At 41.8% G+C, this 20,761-nt stretch overlaps 2 protein-coding genes across 4 annotated transcripts in view; one reads left to right on the top strand and one right to left on the bottom strand.

The window, feature by feature from the left end:
• Window positions 1-5,770: 5,770 nt before the first annotated feature.
• Window positions 5,771-10,383, bottom strand: il20ra (interleukin 20 receptor, alpha). The gene is made up of 7 exons (XM_035774770.2): window positions 10,140-10,383; window positions 9,081-9,213; window positions 8,710-8,915; window positions 8,408-8,583; window positions 8,047-8,191; window positions 7,549-7,688; window positions 5,771-7,451 (listed from the first exon to the last, which is right to left on the bottom strand). Exons 1-7 carry the CDS (start codon window positions 10,240-10,242, stop codon window positions 6,537-6,539), a joined length of 1,818 nt encoding a protein of 605 aa, XP_035630663.1. The 5' UTR covers window positions 10,243-10,383; the 3' UTR covers window positions 5,771-6,536.
• A 674-nt stretch (window positions 10,384-11,057) lies between these two features.
• The window catches only part of med23 (mediator complex subunit 23), a 30,510-nt gene continuing 20,806 nt past the window's right edge, over window positions 11,058-20,761 (top strand). For 2 of the 3 annotated variants that reach the window (XM_035774768.2, XM_035774766.2), the window contains exons 1-12: window positions 11,059-11,250; window positions 11,814-11,845; window positions 12,031-12,118; window positions 12,237-12,361; window positions 12,448-12,559; window positions 15,891-15,989; window positions 16,081-16,182; window positions 16,301-16,370; window positions 16,485-16,597; window positions 16,711-16,806; window positions 19,790-19,990; window positions 20,208-20,351. In XM_035774768.2, coding sequence (XP_035630661.1) covers window positions 11,200-11,250; window positions 11,814-11,845; window positions 12,031-12,118; window positions 12,237-12,361; window positions 12,448-12,559; window positions 15,891-15,989; window positions 16,081-16,182; window positions 16,301-16,370; window positions 16,485-16,597; window positions 16,711-16,806; window positions 19,790-19,990; window positions 20,208-20,351 — 1,233 coding nt within the window. In that variant the 5' untranslated portion in view covers window positions 11,059-11,199. Of the gene's footprint in view, window positions 11,251-11,813; window positions 11,846-12,030; window positions 12,119-12,236; window positions 12,362-12,447; window positions 12,560-15,890; window positions 15,990-16,080; window positions 16,183-16,300; window positions 16,371-16,484; window positions 16,598-16,710; window positions 16,807-19,789; window positions 19,991-20,207; window positions 20,352-20,761 lie in introns of all 3 variants that reach the window. The other variant, XM_035774769.2, reaches the window with a different exon arrangement.

Raw genomic sequence — 20,761 nt, 5'->3', positions numbered from 1 at the left:
TAGACGTAACATAGTAAATCAAATCTGGGACACTACAAATTATTTTATTGTGTTACGTTTGGTATGGTTACATAAGACCGATTGGTTACTGAAGGCAAAAATGAAAGTAGGGTGGTTGGTCTGGCATTTAGCAACCCAAAGGTTGTGAGTTCAAATCTCATCACGGACAATTTTAGCGAATTAGCAACTTTTTAACTACTTAGCATGTTAGCTAACCCTTCCCCTAACCTTAACTATTCTAGCTAACCCTTCCTCTAACCATAACCCTTTAATCTAACTCCTAAATCTAACCTGGCCCTTAAACCTAACCCCAAGCCTACCTGATGTTAGCCACCTAGCTGGAATTCATAACATATACATTTTTCATTTTTGTAACATATTGTAAGTTTTGCATATTTGTAAATTCGCAGCATATAATATGAATTGTAATTCGTAACTTATCATACGAAATATAACAAACTCTGCAAAAAATAAACATCCTCTCACTGTTAATTGCGTTTATTTTCAGCAAACTTAACATGTGTAAATATTTGTATGAACACAACAAGATTCAACAACTGAGACATATAAACTGAACAAGTCCCACAGACATATGACTAACATAAATGGAATAATGTGTCCCTGAACAAAGGGGGGTCAAAATCAAAAGTAAGTCCGTATCTGGTGTGGCCACCAGCTGCATTAAGTACTGCAGTGCATCTCCTCCTCATGGACAGCACCAGATTTGCCAGTTCTTGCTGTGAGATGCTATCCCACTCTTCCACCAAGGCACCTGCAAGTTCCCGGACATTTCTGGGGGGGAATGGCCCTCGCCCTCACCCTCCGATCCAACAGGTCACAGACGTGCTCAATGGGATTGAGATCCGGGCTTTTCACTGGCCATGGCAAGACATTCCTGTCTTGCAAGAAATCACCCACAGAACGAGCAGTATGGCTGGTGGAATTGTCATGCTGGAGGGTCATGTCAGGATGAGCCTGCAGGAAGGGAGGAGGATGTCTTCCCTGTAACGCACAGCGTTGAGATTGCCTGCAATGACAACCAGCTCAGTCCGATGATGCTGTGACACACTGCCCCAGTCCATGACGGACCCTCCACCTCCAAATCGATCCCGCTCCAGAGCACAAGCCTCGGTGTAACGCTCATTCCTTCGACGATAAATGTGAATCTGACCCTCACCACTGGTGAGTCAAAACCGCAACTCGTCAGTGAAGAGCACTTTTTGCCAGTCTTGTCTTGTCCAGCGACGGTTGGTTTGTGCCTATACGAGACGTTGTTGCCGGTGATGTCTGGTGAGGACCTGCCTTACCACAGGCCTACAAGCCCTCAGTACAGCCTCTCTCAGCCTATTGAAAACAGTCTGAGCACTGATGGAGGGATTGTGCGTTCCTGGTGTAACTCGGGCAGTTGTTGTTGCCATCCTGTACCTGTCCCGCAGGTGTGATGTTCGGATGTACCAATCCTGTGCATGTGTTGTTACGCGTGGTCTGCCACTGTGAGGACGATCCGCTGTCTGTCCTGTCTCCCTGTAGCACTGTCTTAGGCAATTTATTGCCCTGGTCACATCTGCAGTCATGCCTCCTTGCAGCATTCCTAAGGCACGTTCATGCAGATGAGCAGGGACCCTGGACATCTTTCTTTTGGTGTTTTTCAGAGTCCGTAGAAAGGCCTCTTTAGTGTCCTAAGTTTTCATAACTGTGACCCAAATTGCCTACTGTCTGTTAGCTGTTAGTGTCTTAACGACTGTTCCACAGGTGCATGTTCATTAATTGTTTATGGTTCATTGAACAAGCTTGGGAAACAGTGTTTAAACCCTTTACAATGAAGATCTGTGAAGTTATTTGGGTTTTTACAAATTATCCTCGAATGAGTGGGTCCTGAAAAAGGGACATTTATTTTTTGCTGAGTTTATACTGAATGGAGTGTCCCAAATTTACGTACATAATGATACGAAATGCTCTGAGACCAGGTTGACTGCAGATGTGCCTTTATAGGAAAAGAGACCCATCTAGTGTTCATCTATGATTCTGTTTTGATGATAGATATGAAGTTTTGGTTTCACTTGTAAGCAACAGATTGAGGGCATTGATGTGTACAGTAGCCATGTATTACATGCATTTGTTTATTTTATATCAACACTGAGCTAGTGCTAATATTTAAAATGTTACAATTTCAAGAATGTCTGAATAATGGGGATAAAATACTAACATCCACTCAGCTCCTCTTTTCTTAATCCTGATTGGTGCATTTTGGGCGACTAAAAGGCGAGAGTAAGGCCACGCAGTGTAAACGGCACAACACAGCTAATAATTAATTAGCACCAACCAGATGATGTTAATCCTTCCTTTTTTTCAGTTCCTCTTTTCAAAAGCTTTCATCATGAAAGAGTGTGGCTTGCTTGTGTTATACCTCACAATGAACAACCATTATGCTTCAGGTAGTATTTTCCATGTTTTTTTAATACTATAGAATATGTTGTATGCATACATCATTGAAATCTTTTTTTATTGAGAACAACAATCAAGCATCGCTTTTGTGCACACAATGATGTATGATTTAAAACTCTTCTCTTGAGTCACTGCCCTTCTGATATAATGGTTGTAAACCCTTGCTTGAACACACACAGATAATCACACATTCACACCATATTTCAAATCTGTCGCCTTCACAGGGCCGTAAGAAACTAAACTTTATAGCTTGGCCGTTATTTGCTCTTATCATTTTCATGGTCTTACTCAAAACAGTAACTGCACCTTCTTTACCAAAGATGACAAGATATTTCATAACCAACATGACTTCTTTAGTCTGTTTCCTCAAGTCCTATCTACTCAGTTCAATTGAAAATACATGAAGATTCCATGGTAATATGTGGATGAAGACCCCTCAGCTATGGGTCAAGGCATGGACTATTATTACCAAATAGGTTAGGTTTTGCTCCGCACGGACGGTCATTTTCCTCATTGAATTACACCTAGTGTGGGTTAATCATTAATGATGCGCACCACGGTGTCATATTAGTATAATTATATCATAATATAATCATATTATAATTTACCAGTAACGAGCCTGCAGATGGAAGCGGGAGTTATCAGCGTGTACGAACATCTAATATCTGGCACTAACATCTGACTGGGTGAGTCTGTTCACCTTCACCTTCAAAGAGATCATGAGAATGTTCACATCCATGTGACAGTCAACTGTTCATAAAAATATATATCTATGGGGGGCATTTCATGCATGCAGGCAGTAACACACAGTCACACAGACACCAGTAATTACGCTGAACAAGAATATAAATGCAACATGTAAAGTGTTGGTCCCATGTTTCATGAGCTGAAATAAAAGATTCCAGAAATGTTCCATATGCAAAAATGTGTTTACATCCCTGTTCGTGAGCATTTTGTTCTTTTAGGTGCTGAGGAGTATTTCTGTCTGTAAGAAAGCCCTTTTGTGGGGGAAAACTCATTCTGATTTGCTGGACCTGGATCCCAAATGGGTGGGCCTATGCCCTACCAGCCCCACCCATGGCTACGCCCCTGCCCAGTCATGTGAAATCCATAGACTAGACTGATTGATTTTAATTGACTGATTTCCTTATATGAACAAGTGCGGCTTGTCAGGGTAATGTTTAGGAGAACGCATGGCTCTCGACCTTCACCTCTACCGAGTCCGTAGGGAAATTGCAGCGATGGGAAAAGACTAACTACCAATTGGATATCACAAAAAAATCAAGGCAAAGGGTGGCTATTTGAATAATCTCATATAAAATATATTTTGATTTGTTTAACACTTTTTTTTGGTTACTACACGATTCCTTATGTGTTATTTCATAGTGTTGATGTCTTCACTATTATTCTACAGTGTAGAAAATAATAAAAAATAAAGAAAAACCCTTGAATGAGTAGGTGTTCTGAAGTTTTTGACCGGTAGTGTATGTTTAAATCAGTGATTTCGTTATTTCAGAAGGAATTGGCCATATATAGACCCATAATACTGAATTAGTGTGGATCTGGTTTATATTAGTGTTGGGACTCATCAAAGGTGTAGACCTGATTTTTAGGAGTACTGGAGCTGAGGTGCAGGGATAGACCTGGTTTACAGTTTGAGTGTTCAGGCTTCAACACATTTAGACCTGGCTTAGTTGACTAATTGAGTTCAAGCATAGGTGCAGACTTTGTAGGTATGTAAATTGCATCTGAAGTACAGGTGTAGACCTGGTTTGTATGAATAGTATGTCTGAAATGCAGAAGTACACCTATTTCTATGATACATGGGGCTGACATGTAGCAATAGACTTTTTGTTTTTCAATATTGGGTTAGACTTGCAGGTGTACACCTGGTCTGTAAAGAATATTGGGTTAGACTTGCAGGTGTACACCTGGTCTGTAAGAATATTGGGTAAGACTTGCAGGTGTACACCTGGTCTGTAAAGAATATTGGGTTAGACTTGCAGGTGTACACCTGGTCTGTAAAGAATATTGGGTTAGACTTGCAGGTGTACACCTGGTCTGTAAGAATATTGGGTTAGACTTGCAGGTGTACACCTGGTCTGTAAGAATATTGGGTTAGACTTGCAGGTGTACACCTGGTCTGTAAGAATATTGGGTTAGACTTGCAGGTGTACACCTGGTCTGTAAGAATATTGGGTTAGACTTGCAGGTGTACACCTGGTCTGTAAGAATATTGGAGCTGAAGTACAAGTGTCGACCAGGTTTGTATGAATGTTTGGGCACTGGGGTAGACCTGTTTTATATGAGAACCCATGTATTGATCTGGTTTATATGAGTCATGGGGTGTAGAGATACACAAGGCTCAATTCAGGTAATGGGTCTGGATGGACCTCTATTGCCCATTTAAAATCCTTTCTGGCAATAATTTTGTGGTAGGAAATGATTAGCGTGTACAGGTTAAGGTCGTAGGACTAAGATATGCAAATGACAGGGTTGGGATGTACAGCGACTAGCTGGATAGGTTACTGTTGGTGACGTGGGGAATACAGGCCTAATGAAAGTGGGTAACATGGCTGAGATAGGCAAGTAACATGGATGAGGTGTATTGGCAAAGGAACTGGGGTCTATGAGTAACAAATATGGCATTTGGGGCTAGGATATGGGTACTTGATTGTATCAATATTAGGGTATTTGTCACACCATGACCATAGTAAGCTGTTTATTCTCTGTGTTGGTTGGGGTGGGATAGTGACTTGGGTGCCTCATCTCGGTGAATTTGTATTTCTATGGTGGCCTGATATGGTTCCCAATCAGAGGCAGCTGTTTATTGTTGTCTCTGATAGGTGATCATATTTAGGTAGCCATTTCCTCATTTATGTTTGTGGGATCTTGTCTACAGTTAGTTGCCTGTGTGCACACAAGTAGCGTCACGGTTCGTTTGTGCTTTATTATTTTGTTTGGTGAGTTTCAATGTTTTAAATATGTGGAACTCTACGCACGCTGCGGCTTGGTCTACTCATTATGGTGATCGTAACAGTATTGGCATGTGGGTGTTAGGTTTTGGACAAGGGGGTAACTGGGCTGGTTTGTGTGGGTAAGTAAGGGTGGCAGTAAGATTGGCAGGTTGCTTTGGGCCAGTAACCGAAAGGTCAATGGTTTGACTCCCCGAGCCGACAAGGTGAAAAATGTGCTCTTGAGCAAGATACAACTATGGCTGACCCTGTAAAAACAACACATTTCACTGCACCTATCTGGTGTACGTGTCAATAACAAAAACACTTTTTAAGAGGTGTATATAGATAATGCGGCTGAGAAAAATGGCTAATTGTTTGTTAGTTTTATTATAGGCAAAGCACAGTATGTTCCCATTGGTCACAATTGTGACCAAGAATAAAACAATTTTTAAAAAAGATACTTTTCAATAAAAACTTTTTTTTTAAAACAATCTGGATTACAAGTTAGGGTTACTAGTGGTATAACATTGCATAGTGGCGTGCCTGAGAAACAATGTGGGAACAAATGGGTTAACGGTAATTGTATGACATCGAAGTGTCAAAATATTTGAGGAAAAAACCAATGCATCCTTCATTTGCATAGACAGGTCAGTCCAACGATTTCCCTGAAAAGCTTTGTCTTCATAGTCAGAGGGAAGTACATATTGTACATAATGTACTCTGCAGGTGGAGGACAGTAAGCTTTAGTGTGTTATAAAACAACATGGTTAGAGACCATTACAGCCACACTCCTTCCTGGTTGTTAATCATCATGAGGTAAAGTGACATTGCATGTGCATTCAATTAAATGTTGTATGAAGCTGTACACAAAAAAAGCTATCTGGCAATATATCAATCGTAATAAGTAAGTAGAAAAGTATGGATAAAGTACAAAGTAAAAAATAAACTCTCAAAAATATGTTAGTTACAATCACAGTGCTAAAGCAGTTAAGTGTTTCAGATGAGTTTTAAAAAATTCCTTCATTTGATTTGGCAATTTTTCCACATACGGTAAAAAAACAAATTGCCATTATGAATAGCTATACCACTCTTTAGTAGTGTGTCCCCCAAAACCCAGTGTAAATGCCCAATAGGTTATTCTTCCATGTTGATCACTAGGCTCCAGTTGTTCTGTAGTTCAATCAGATCACTCTCACCCTCACACTCCTCTGACTGCCTCACCACCACAGAGGGTAAGATCTCCACCTGCTCTAACTCCCTGTTCATCTCCACCTCCACCTCTGGAATAGGCTTGGAGAGCAGAGGGATCTGGAGGATCCCTGTTGTAGGGCTCCAGTCAACACAGTTACCGCCAGATCCATCCTCTTCCTCAGACTCCTGTGGAAACAGCGTATGCCTCTGGGTTCTGTACAGGTTGACCTGGGATAGCCGCAGGGGCTGAGTACCCCTCCTGTTAGACTGTGTCTCGTACTCTGAGGGGTAACTTTGGGGATCTTCAGCCTTGTCTTCCCCAAAGTCCACCTCAGGGGTCTCTCTGACTGAGAAGTGCTGCGGTGCATAGGGACCCACCCGATCAGGCTCTTTGTAACTCGTGCTCTCCTCCCCCATCTTTAGACCAGACAGCAGTGGAGTTCCAAAGAGCCCTTTCTCCACAGGCCCCTGTGAACATGGCGCAGATCTCTGTGCTATGTGCGTATTGACCTGGCTGAGATGCAGCTGCAGGGTTTCCTCACTGCGAGATGCCTCACTTTCCCTCATTTCCGGAATCTTTGGGGACGCTCCAATGAAGCCGTATTCTAGGGGCTCTGGTTGGGCCTCCCTGAAGTCATCTTCCCATGATCCCTCCTGACAATCCTCTCTGCCAGGGGCTTGCTGGGCAGCGTAGGGTAGTATGGGCTCCCCCTCTGAATGTTGGATGAGGGCAAGGATAGTGTTGGGATTTATGGGCATCATCTCCATGGGCTTGGCCATGTTGACCAGTACCACGTTCACTGTCACAGCTTGCTCAGGACAGAAGGTCCGCGGTGGGTTCGGAATGTCCGATATTTCCTAAAACAGGAAAAAAGTGGACATGCATTTTAGTAAACTGCACTTCATAGCCATTGTTGAAGTCTTCTATTGGTCACATAAGTCACAAAATTCTTACCAGGAAAGGGGGGCTTTTCTGTTTATTACCACAGACAAAGTGGTAGACAAGGCATCCGACCAGGATCAGCATGAAGAGGCAGATGACTGATGGGACAACGGCTCCCAGCAACATCAGTAGCAGCTGGCCATAAAAGGGATCTGTAAAGACAGTGGTGAGGTAGAGGTAAAATAAGACAGATCTATACAGTACACAGCCGTTATAGGAAAGGGAAAGCCCATAGGATAAAGCTGAGAAGACAAACCCACACTCACTCACTAGCACACGCACATACAGACACACACAAACACCCCTTGAAACATCAACATAATTCCTTCTCTAACAGGAAGAGAAAATACACCCTGGGAAAACACCTCAAGTTGTCTCATTCCTCAAGTCCTCTCGATTGTTTTGTCGTGCTGTACCAAAACCTGTTGAGTAGACTTATCCTGACAGATAGAAAAGAACAATGCACACTACTAGGTCATTGGAGCAAGATTAAATCGAGTCTTATCTTACCCTTTGAGGTTGTTAGGCACTGCCATTCAGATGCATGACAAGCAAAAAGAAGTGATAGGACCTGGGCCTTAGCAGAGAAACAATACTGGGTTTCAAAGGCAAGCAGCCTATATTCAAAGGATCTATTTTCCACAGTGAAGTGTTGCTGAAAGACAAAATGTATACAGAAAGTTAAAATACACAATATAAAACTAACAATCATAATTAATCTTAGCTAAATATATAATACAAAAAATATATAATTGTAGATCACAATCTATTCATGCAGCAACTTTCACTGATTAAAGTCCCTGTAGACAGTCCTACATATTATGTAATTTCATTCTTTACACAGAGTTACAGTAACCTAAGTAACACCAACCGTTTTGTTGCTTGTGTTGTCGTACACAGACAGGTTGTAAGTCATCTGAGGGTAGAATTTCAACAAGGAGTACTCTTTTGTCATATTCCCAGTCTTCCATCTCATTGGACCCTTCAGCTTAACGGTAACACTATTCTCCTTCACCACAAGTTTGACAAGTGGAGGTCCAAAGGTTGCTGTTTGAGAAAGGTATAAAACATGTCCTATCATATGTGGCCTGACACATTCTCCGATTGAGTGTTTCACTTTGGCTCTTCTTTCATAGATAAGGAAAATGATCTTTGAACAGGATCTCAACTTACTGTCAGCTTTGGGTTCGAAACTCTTTTCTGTGAGTGTCCATTTGGAGGATCCTTTTTTGCCCAAAGCCTTGACTCTAGCAAAGTAGACTTCATCCAGGTCAGTTGTCTCATTGGATAGATCACACCAGGTCTGAGGGATGTCTCTGCACTTCTTCTTCACCCTCCAGCGCACCCGTCTCGCTCCACCATCCATGCGGTCACCATAGCTAGGAGACAACAAATTAACACATAATGAGATGTGTCCTTAAATCCATGGATCATGGACATTTATTTACAAGTAGTTCATGGAAAGCTCAGTCTCTCGTGACAAAACCGAGTAGCTGATTTGGTTCTGGGTGCCGAGATCGTGATAAAGGCTAAAGTGTCCTCACATTGCATATTCCACTGTGTAGTTGGTGTCATTTGGTGCGTCTTTCCCAGGATGCCACTTTACAATGTTCCTCAGGTTCATGGAGTTGAAGTGTACTCCTTCGGGACGCGCTACAGAGGTAACGTCTGAGACCACTAGGAAAGGAGGAAGAGCAGAAAGCAGATGATCAAGGTCATTTCAAAATGACTGCTGGAGCATCAGTCCTTAAACAGTAAACAGTTCTAAAATAATATAATTATATTATAGAGAAATAAAGAGAGTGATTTAGACCCTTTTGGAGACTGTAAATATATATTTGTTTTATAGAACAGGATGTTGTGATGAAATTTGAACAATAAAAGATTTCATAAACCCTCAAAAAGACACCCTGCTTTTCCTCTGACTGTACGAGACCACATCTTTGTTTCCTGTGTGATTCAGAATACCACACGATCACGTAATTCAAGGACATCTCATGATTAGATAAAAGAAAATGAACCCTGTTCAGTGCATCATAAATGTCATTGAGCGCTGTTTTTCTGTATGCATGCCAACAACCTTTTTGAAATAGCTTTGATCAATGCCTTGAGTATCAACTTATCATGAAATGTAACACGTTTCTCTCCCATTTCAACTCACAATCTACATCTGCTGGGTATGCTGATGGAAAATACATTTAGAGTGAGGTTCCACATCAAGCACAAGTAAAGTGAGTGAAAGCAAAAGTAAACCAAAGTAAATGCCACCCACATAACGATGAACGTGTTTGGGTGAGTTCCAAAGTCACAAAAAAAATATTACATTGGTTAAACATGCTTAAAATGACTTTTTAAGGGAGAAAGGGGGAAACAAATTGAACAATGACAGCTGAACAATGATAGCTGAACTATTCCTGTAGCTTGACAGTAGCAAATGATACATTGTAGTTGCAAAATATTGAGTATACTGTCTATAGGGCATAAAACCAAGCCAACGGTGTTCTCAAAAACATTGCCAGGTGATATGTAATCAACTGGACTGCACAGCAGTAGTAAACATTTTCTTAAATTGATTATGAGCTGCAAATGAAAATGAAGCCTACCTGCGGTCCATAGAGAAATAATGTAGAGATATTTGACCATTCTTTCCCGTAGAATTGTTGGTAAATAGTTTATAACATTGTCATAACAAAAGTGTTGACACATTTAAAAGGAGAATTGAGCTCATGGACATTTCAACCGATAGGCTAAAGTAAATTATTCAGTTCTAGGATCTCGTTCTTCCACATCGCTTCCATGTTGTTCACGCAGAGTGGTAATTCTTATCTGATATACCTTACACTGGCCAGGTCGCTTAGTAAAGTGACATGGGCGGAGTTATTTACTGTAAGATATTAGGAATTCGGAACACTAGCACATGTGCACATGGGGAAATAAACTAGGCCTAGACGTTACAGTGTTTTTCCATATATTTTTAAACCCAGGTTATGGGATGATAACTTTTGTGATTTGATGTTATTCAATGTTTTAACATTTAAAGTATGGATATGAAAAACACTTGTTCTGGTAGGGAACATCTGGCAGATTTGTGTAAAATGTTGTAATAACTTAAACATATTTGTTTGTGTTGGGTCACCATAGCATAGCACTTTTGACAGGCCCACAACATTCTTGAGATGGCAGTGCAGTGATTAATGTACTTGTATAGGCCACATTGCAAATATTTCCATGTTTGAAGACTTGTTTGACTGGTGTGAATAGTTTATTTAATTGTCATAGATCACCACCTTGTGGCATAAATGCCAACTCTCCACTTGAGGTTATTGATGACGTTGACGTTTTACATTATGATTTTGCATAAGCACGTTTACTTAGTTTAAACTGATCTAGACATGTTAAAAGTATCAGTATGATTAATAGTTTCATTTTAGATATGCCACAGACCATTGAAACGTAGATCGTATTGTTTTATTAAACGAAATGGCACCACAGACATGGAACAATGTACTGTGTCATATCGGTTTGTTTTTAAGGCTGCACCAACTTCCGGTTAACAAACCTTAGCCTTATAGCTGTAGAAACCATCCATAATCATTGAATGGAGCAAAGTGTATATGTGATTTCTGACATGAATTGGTAAATTGTAGTGTTCATCGTTGAAGCATGGCGATTTCAATGGAAACCCAGCTCCAGAGTATATTCGAGGATGTAGTGGTATGTGCATTCTGTATCAGACAGCTAACTTTAGATAGCCAGCTGACGTTAGCCACTTACCTTTTGTTAGCAGCTAACGTTACTGGTTTAGCTAGCTTGCTTTTTTGCTAATTCACTTATGGCCGAATAGTTTTTGGTTAGCCACATTTTACAACAATCTCAGCATGCATTCCACTTAGCCTAATATTTGCTGCCTCATGTTGATCAAGCTAATGATACATGTTAATAGCAATGCCAAAACCCGCTAGCTAACTTTATACCACATTTCTACTTTAGCTATATAACGTTAGCCTATGACAACAGGGGTGTAATCATTATGCTGATTCTGTAGCAAAAACCGAAAACGAGAGGTTATATTTGACAGTCAGGTAGGTCCCTCCCCGTTTAGTTCCGTTTGGCTCTTAAACGGCAAACGGTTTCCGTAATGAATACATCCTTAGATCGTGCACGTTTTGTCAGGTCATCAACTCTATATGTGATAGCTAGCTAATTTGTTGAGTGTAACATTCTAACCATTACTCCATTGATTGTCTATTCACTGAATGCATCATTTTCTTTTTCAGAAAACAGAAGTTATTGAGGAAGCCTTTGCAGGGTATGACTTCTGAAGCAGACTTGTTTTGTGAAGACATAGCTAGGCCAGATGTGCACTGTCTGCATCCCAGTTAAAGATTAAGTGCAGTATAAAAAACACTTCAGTGCCATACAATTTGTTGTAGTACTTGTGGAGGAGTTATGTTTTCATAGTTGTCTTTAATGACTTCGCATTTGTCTTCTCAGCATGTTTATGGACACACCTGAGGATGAGAGAACAAAACTTATCAGTTGTCTAGGTGCCTTTCGTCAGTATTGGAGCACTCTTCCTCCGGTGAGAGAGATACCCAAGATTTGACACATGCAGCATCAAACATCATTCAAACCTTATACATTGCACTTGTTTCTGTAATTCCTCAGTAGTAACAAGAAAGTTTGCTGCTTTTTTTCAGGATTCCCATGACCAGTGTGTGCAGTGGATTGTCCGATTCATTCATGGCCAGCACAGCCCCAAACGGATCTCTTTTCTCTACGACTGCCTCGCCATGGCAGTGGAAACCAGTCTGTTACCTCCCAGGTAAGGATGTGTTTTTCTCTGTGAGATAATGACTACTGTTGTGTATTGTGCTGCGGACAGACAAATTAAATGTCATGTTTTCTCAGGATGGTGTGTCAGGCTCTCATAAGCTCAGATAACCTGGAGTGGGAGCGGACACAGTTATGGGCCTTGACTTTTCGACTCATACGAAAGATCATCGGTGGTGTGGATTACAAGGTAAGAAACAATGCACTTGGAGAGGCGCTGTTGAAAGCCAAGGATGTACAACGTGTTGCCCTATAGCTCCTGAGTTTAGTGACCAACTTTATATATTTAACCTTGCAAATTTGTATATATTTTTGTTTGGCCAGGCGTCTGAAGAGACCCGTAAACAATTCAGATCAAGTTTGAGAATTTTAAGTTTGTAATGTCGTCGACACGGAAAAAAACGAAGTCTGCAAGAGCAGGCCACAGCAAGCCCGCGCCCTCTCCTGATTCGCCACCGGACGCTGCTCATGCCGGCCCCACGGAAACACTGACTGTGGAGATGCTACAATCCGTGATAGGCACCCTCAAAACCGATATTTTCGGCAAAATTGACTCTCTCTCTACCAATCTCAGGTCAGAGATATCAATGGTCAAAGACGAGCTTAAAAAATCTATTGAGAGTATAACGTTGCAGAATAAGCTCGACGCACACGGAGTGGCCTTATCGGATTTGGAACGAGATGCTGCAGACCACAGCACTCGCATTAGCGAGCTAGAGGCTAACGTTGGCTCACTGACAACTAAGGTGGCATACCTCGACAATAGATGCAAAGATATGGAAAGTAGAATGCGGAGGAACAACATTCGTCTACTGGGAATACCGGAGGGAGTGCAGGGCCCAAGACCAACGGAGTTCATGGCCCAGCTGCTTCAGGAGCTGCTCGGTCTGGAGGAGAACTCACTGCTAGACCGGGCCCACCGCACTCTGCGTAGCCGACCACGGGATGGAGAACCCCCGCGACCATTAGTCATCAGGGTGCCTTTCTTTCACGTTCGCAATGACACACTGAGGAGATCGGGAGAAGCATCCCTTGTTGTACCGCATGGTGTGGAACAAATGGTTGGTTAGCTGATATTGTTAGCAGCCCGAATGGTTTGCTATCGACGCCAATTTTGCTGGGTTCATCGACATTTGAATGTCATTATCTTTTTCATTTAAAAAATGTCTAACCCAGGTTGCCGCCTCTTTCAACATCTGTCTGTTTTCATGGTTCAGTCATAGTTTTACCATCTGTATTGCTGTTAAACCGCTCTTAACCGAGGCTAGTTTTCCTTAGACTCTGTTGGGGGCCAATCTATGTATGTTTGGCTTACTCTAGTTAAATGGTCACAAATCCCAGGTAGCACAGGGTAACAGTTATCATGCTTTGCTCAACTTTTTTCTATTTAGGGTTTTGCTTGCATCTCAGTTGGGGAGATGCTTCTGGAAGGGGTTTTAACCTCTTTATTTGTATATAGTTTTTATGTCTTTTGTGTCTTGTCGTTTGTCTTTGTTTTTTTGGAATGAAAATACCTTTTTTTACACTCTAAATAAATTTGGCTTTGGCTCCAAATTCATGGCTTGGATGAGACTTATGTACTCATCCCCTCAAGCCTCTGTCAGGACTAATAACACTCAGACTGCTTCGCTTTGCATCGCTCGACACGCCAGGGTTGCCCTTTAAGTCCCTTACCTTTTGCCCTCGCCATAGAACCACTTGCAATAACACTTCGCTCCAACCCCCTCATCAAAGGTATAGTCGGATATGGACATGAACACAAACTGTCTTTATATGCAGATTTATTATTATACACATCCAACCTTTCTGTTCCTGCTGCCCTTGCCTCTTTCGCATCCTTCGGTCACTTATCAGGGTATAAACTGAATCTCGGTAAAAGCCAGTTGATGCCGCTGAATATGGCAGAAAAAAAATACTTTATATAATTTGCCATTTAAAATTGCTCACATTAGTTTTATTTATCTCGAAAAATCAAGCCAACTTTGTTCCTCTTTTAACCCGTACGAAGGACGATTTGGAACGCTGGTCTTTGCTACAACTCTCCTTAGTTGCAATAATTAATTCTATTAAAATTATTATTCTCCCTAAATTCTTCTATCAGTTCCTTCTGATTTTTCTTCCCAATACAGTTTTCAAAAAGATCGACTGCCTAATTACTACCATTTTATATGGGACAAAAAGGCCCCAGGATGCGATAACAGCTTTTGCAGAGGCCCAAACCAGACAACAGTCTAACTCACCCGGATTTCAGAATCTATTATGAACCTTAGGATCATTCACTACTGGTTGCAGAGCAGAGATATTCTCACCCCCAATTTGGCTAGAGATGGAGGCTGCCTCGTCTATACCCGCATCATTGTCTTACCTTGCTCACTCCTCCGTTACAGGCCTTCTCCTTCACCAAAAAATATGTCAAAACAACATTGAAGATCTGCAATCAATTTAGGCGCCACTTTGGGTTTCAAACAACCTCTTTGGCTCCGGTAGCCTCAAACCCAGCTTTTCCTGGTGCTTTCTCAACGTGGTCTCGGCTCGTCATTAGAAGATAGAGAGATCTGTATATTAACAATACATTTAATACGTTTGAACAATTATCAGCTAAATTTGGTCTCCCCATCAATTTATTTTAGGTTCTTACAAGTCCAGAGTTAATCCACAGCATAGATCCAGGATTCCTCACCCTTCCTGGTGAAACCCAGTTTGACACATTTGTTATCCCACTTCCCACTCTGAAAGGCACCGTGTCAATAATCTATAGTCAAATTTTCTCACTACAAGTTATCTCATTAAACAATATTAAATCCTCATTGGAGGAGGAACTGGGTGAGGAAATATCTAATGAACTATGGGACGGGGCACTCAAAAGGGTTACATAGCTCTTTTATTTGCGCTCGACACGGCCTCATTCGATGCAAACTCATTCATAGGGTCCACTGGACCAAAGCAAGATTATCCAACATTTACACGGATGTGAACCCAAATTGTGTATGACGTAATCGGTCTCCTGCTAGTCATGTACACATGTTTTGGTGTTGCCCATCTCTTGTTGGTTTCTGGAAAGACATTTTTAACACACTCTCGGAATTAAGCGGCACACAGATCGAGCCAGACCCTTTCATTGCACTATTTGGGGTTTCCTTACCCACAATACAATTGACCAAAATTAATAAGGATGAAATTGCCTTTGTCACTTTGTTAGCGAGACAGTTAATTTGACTTAGATGGAAATCATCTGCAGCCCCTTCTCATGCTCTTTGCATTAAATCTGTTTTGAATTGCATAAAGTTGGAAAACATGTAACACACTCAATGGGTCTATAGACACATTCTATGCAATGTGGACTCCCTTCTTATGTTAAACGAATACATTTCCCTGCAGTTCCAGAGTGATGTATATATATATATATATATATATATATATATATATGTATACAACAGTGTAAATAGTTTTATTACATGTGTATTATAGGATATTATCTACTAAATGACATGAATGATGTGCTTCATTGTGTTCCATCACAGGGAGTTAGAGATCTACTGAAGGCTCTGCTGGATAAGATTCAGACCATCCCCAACACTGTTAGCTCAGCTGTGGTCCAGCAGCTGCTAGCTGCACGAGAGGTACGCCTCCTTTCCAGCCATAGGCTTTTTCACAAGAGTTTGGGGATTTCCTGTTGAAATAACCTGCTCAAATGTTTGTATCTCCTCGCAGGTGGTGGAGTACATCCTCGACAGGAACGCGTGCCTCCTGCCTGCCTACTTTGCCATTACAGAGATCAGAAAACTCTATCCCGAGGGGATGTTGTCACACTGGGTATGTTTTTAACCAGGCTATGTTCATGTCATTTGTGTGGATGATGAATCGATTTGAACTGAGATACATAGCATCTGAGCTGGTCAGTCTTTCACGCTATCCTTCTCTTTTATTCTAGCTTCTGGGCAGTCTCATGTCAGATTTTGTTGACAGTTTTCGACCCACTGCAAGAATTAACTCCATCTGTGGTAAGGCCACCGTTTGCACCTAACCTGCCTGGTATTGAGCAGTGATATGCATATATTTATTTGGGACTATTGCTCAGAGACCTTTAAGTGACCTATCATATGTTTGACCTGTAGGGAGATGCAGCCTCCTTCCAGTGGTCAACAACTCTGGAGCTATCTGCAACTCCTGGAAGCTGGACCCCACCACATTAAGATTCCCTCTCAGGGGCATGCTGCCCTTCGACAAGGTACTACTCCTAAACCTATCATACTTATCACTTCCATATTAATCTTTTACCCAGACAGTGTAATGCCTGTTTTTCAAAGCTTTTGTCAAAGGATGTGGGTGTTTTCCCCCCAGGACCTGTTTGAACCACAGACAGGGCTGCTGCGATATGTGCTGGAGCAGCCCTACTCTCGAGACATGGTCTGCAACATGTTAGGGCTCAACAAGCAGGTACTTCTCCTCTCCTGCCCTGTCAGCTCTCCCCTTCCTCCTCTACCTCCCCCCTTGCTCTTGGTAACACAGGTACAGTACACAAGCCAAGGACGCTCCAGATGACCAGCCTATCACGTGAGGTGTCTTGTACTGTATTTAGTGCATCTGATTACCTGTAGAATCCAGATGAAGGCAAACAACAATGGTTTGCATTGCTTTGTTTCTATAAGGCCAGCCTCCAATCTATTCCCTGCCAATTCAGTGCTCTATGTTTAGCCCCAGCTCTGCTTGGCAGCTCAAATCAACAGTGTTTCAAGTTCTGTCTGACTCTGCCCCTTTGGCCCAGGGACACACAACAACGAGTATTGGTGTAAGGGAATACACCAGCTAATATGCCCCGTCACATTCGCTTGATGTGTCTCTTAGGAGTACTCCGGCTTTACTGACTGACAGGGGAACTTGGAGCTGGCCTCCTAGTCACTGTTTTGTCTTCTCCTTTTTTCTTCCTTTCTTTTTGTTCTGTCCTGTCTTGCCCATCCTCCAATGCTCTAGACCTTGAACATTGCTCAGGTATGTTCACAATCTTCCTGTTGTATTGTGACTAACCAGTTACTGGACGCAGCTTCCTAGCTACACTGATCACGTCTAGACAACCCGAAAAATGACAAATAAAGCATAACATAGGGCTTGAAATTACCTTAGATAGAGGCCGATGTCCAAGAGCATGTGAAAGAGCTGATATGACAATGCATCACATTGACAGGATGTGCAAGGGTCTACAGTTCAGCTCCCCTTGTTGGCCACGAAGTGTGGTCCGTAGACGTCACATCTCATTGGAGTTTTAATGCTGTGGCTGTTGCTGTCTGTCAAGACATCTCTCAAAGCTGTTTTGTAAGAACATACTTTCCCACAGATGCGTTGTGTTTGGTCTTGGGTTTCAGAATTCCATCTCCCGTCCCAAGATCCTGTATACAAGTCCAGAAACACAGCAGCTTGACAATTATTTTGCTTCTCTGTCTTTCATAGATTATTCTACTTCAAATTTTCTATACATAGTTAGACACAATTGAAACACACTTTCAACTGCCTGTACACTGTGGCAAAATTAGTTAAGTGATTTACTTAGATTCTCATTTTATGGTGGCTAACTCCACTGCCCCTGTAGTCTCCCTGCATTAGACTATGAATTCATTTTGCAATTCTAAGAATGTGCAGAACAGCATTGTAAAAGCTCTCGTGAGATCTCAAGGGAAAATGATTGTAGTAAAATGTGAACAAATTGTATCAATTACCACCAATTGATACAATTGCAAATTTGATATTATTAGAATCTACTTTGGTGTGTTATATTATTGAATACACTAGTTCCTTCCCTATTCCAATGTCCTTGGATTTAGTAGCCTATATATATTTATATATTAATTTTGAATGAAACAAAAGCATGTTACAAATCATTAATCATTTACAATTTCAAACATGCAACATTACCAAATCAGCAAAGAGGATCTGACATTTTCTGTTTGAAACTAGAGGTGTACGTACCTGAGAATGACATGTTAATTTCAAGCCCTGATCTGCTGCATGCCGGAATGTAGTATAGTCCTGTCTGTTTTCAACTGTGGTTCAGGTGTATCTTGACGTTTGCACTGCAAGAGTTTTCCATTTGAATGTTAACACTAGATAGGCTACGTTGTTTAAAGGTACTAGATTGAAATGCACTCCGGGAATGTCCGGAATTGACCATGTCTTTGTTCCCATAGGAGCATGATCAAATGTATCTTTTGCCATTGAGGTTACATTATTGGATTTTGACACATCCACCACAACAGGGATGATTTGGTTCAAAAGCTACTATGAATCGTGCTGACTGACTAATTACTTTGCTTTCACCATGACTTTTGGCAGACAATCTCCTGATTTTGAGTTGTTTTCCTAATGCAATGGGCTGAGCCTTACAAAAATGATCCTTATGTTTCAAAAGAATGATTACTTGGACCCATCTTTGGTCCTGGCCCTCTATTGGAACATTGTACTAAAAGGCTCAAAAGAACCTACTGTATACATAATTCCATCGAAGATGGCTTTTAACTCTTTAGATTCCATAAACCAATTCCATTGGTTAGACACCCATCAGACCAGCCTTAATCCAGTAAAGAAACCCCCATCTCAGAAGAGCATGTGTTGTACCACTGTCGTCCCCCCCACCCTTTGGAGATGATGCTACCCTCTGCTCACAGTGTGGTGTTGATGAATGGCAGTGTGTTCTATACCTGCATGCCACTTTCAGGGGCAGCTGCAGTATATCAGAAAGAAGGTACTCTCTGTGGTGTCAGAACAGACTGGGTATATCGACGCTTGTTCTCAGTCTATCAGCATTGTTTTTCAGTGAACGTTTTGACCACAAGCCATTATTTATTCAGTGTAAGACTGATTGTAAATGTGCAGATCACCACCTGTTGAGTAAATATTGTCTTAACAGGTGATTTACATTGGATAGATTACTGAAATTACTTTTATCAATGATGGCAAAAGTGACCAATGTGGTGATATAGTGCAGCTACTCTGGGATCTGGGCTTTCATTGGCAGTGGTGTAGTCTTCATGTCATGCTCTGTTTTGTGTGTGTTTGAGTCAGTGTGTACCCTCTGTGTGCCCGGGACAAGCTCTGTTTGTACCCAACATTTATGAGACTCCCGTTTGAGCCAAGTGTCGAGAGTGATGTTGGTGTGAGACCGTGTTTGGAGTGGAGTAAGAGGGAATGGAACTAAAATGAAGCAGTCAATGAGGCTAGTCAATGGCCCCACTTTTTTTTTATTTTATTTTTTACATTTTTTTTTTTACTCAACTACATTTCTGAATCCACTGTATGCTGATTTCACTTGTTTTGGTGAGGTATGGGCCAGTGCTGAATTCCCTGTGTGAGGTACATTTGACTTTTTTTGTTTTTTTTGTGAAAATGTTTACACACCCCTCTGACACCCGTCTCTTTGGGCCCCCCCCAGCACAAGCAGCGCTGCCCGGTGCTCGAGGACCAGCTGGTGGACCTGGTGGTGTACGCCATGGAGCGCTCTGAGACCGAGGAGCAATTTGACGACGGCGGCACCAGCCAGCTCCTGTGGCAGCACCTCTCCAGCCAGCTCATTTTCTTTGTGCTCTTCCAGTTCGCCAGCTTCCCACACATGGTGCTCTCGCTTCACCAGAAGGTGAGGTGGTGTTGATTTTGAAACCGACACAAAACTTTCATAGAAGTGGACACAGTCATTTGTCCTATTATCATGAATGCTCTATTCTTGTTCTTGCTTCATTTTTACCATTGGCGATTGAATTTGTTCTTTTGTTCCACACTGTTCGTCTGTGAGACAGAGAGACTGTTATACAGATCATGTCTAAAATGTCTGTCTTGTGTGTGTTGCTCCTCAGCTGGCCGGTCGAGGTCTGATCAAAGGCCGAGACCACCTCATGTGGGTCCTCCTCCAGTTCATATCTGGCAGCATTCAGAAGAACGCCCTGGCTGACTTTCTCCCTGTCATGAAGCTGTTCGATCTTCTCTACCCAGAGAAAGAGGTAGCCACTGTGTGTGTGTGTCTGTCGTTTCAGCTCCTCCATCTGTCAGAGCATCGCTGCAGGAACCAGGAGGCTCCACTCTGAACTGCATTGAGAGCTGCTGTCTCCAAGGGGACGCAATGAAGGAATCTGCAGCCCCATCTCACCCCAATTTACTTCTAGCCAAGTCTTCCATTAGCATGCAAATACTGGATCTGTTTACTAACGCTGCACTAACACCGAATCATGGCTTACTTGTCCCGCTTAGTCCAGAGCTAAGTGGATATTTATTAGCTTTCTGACCAATGATGATACAGCCAATTGTGAATGAATGAGTGAAATATTTAGTGACATAATACATTTTACTAGTCAGGTGATACAACCATTTACTTGGTGTCTACATAATTTAGAAGATATTGATATAAATTGAA

Source organism: Oncorhynchus keta, chromosome 8, assembly GCF_023373465.1.
Source record: "Oncorhynchus keta strain PuntledgeMale-10-30-2019 chromosome 8, Oket_V2, whole genome shotgun sequence".
Taxonomy (NCBI): domain Eukaryota; kingdom Metazoa; phylum Chordata; class Actinopteri; order Salmoniformes; family Salmonidae; genus Oncorhynchus; species Oncorhynchus keta.
This window is presented reverse-complemented; position numbering and strand designations above follow the sequence as displayed.

Excerpts from the sequence above, each read along its gene's own strand:
- il20ra (XM_035774770.2), bottom strand. The coding sequence starts at position 10,242 with ATGTGTCAACACTTTTGTTATGACAATGTTATAAACTATTTACCAACA. Across the intron at positions 7,689-8,046 it reads GTGCCTAACAACCTCAAAGG|ATCCCTTTTATGGCCAGCTG; the intron begins GTAAGATAAGAC and ends CTGTCTTTACAG. Across the intron at positions 7,452-7,548 it reads AGAAAAGCCCCCCTTTCCTG|GAAATATCGGACATTCCGAA; the intron begins GTAAGAATTTTG and ends TTCCTGTTTTAG.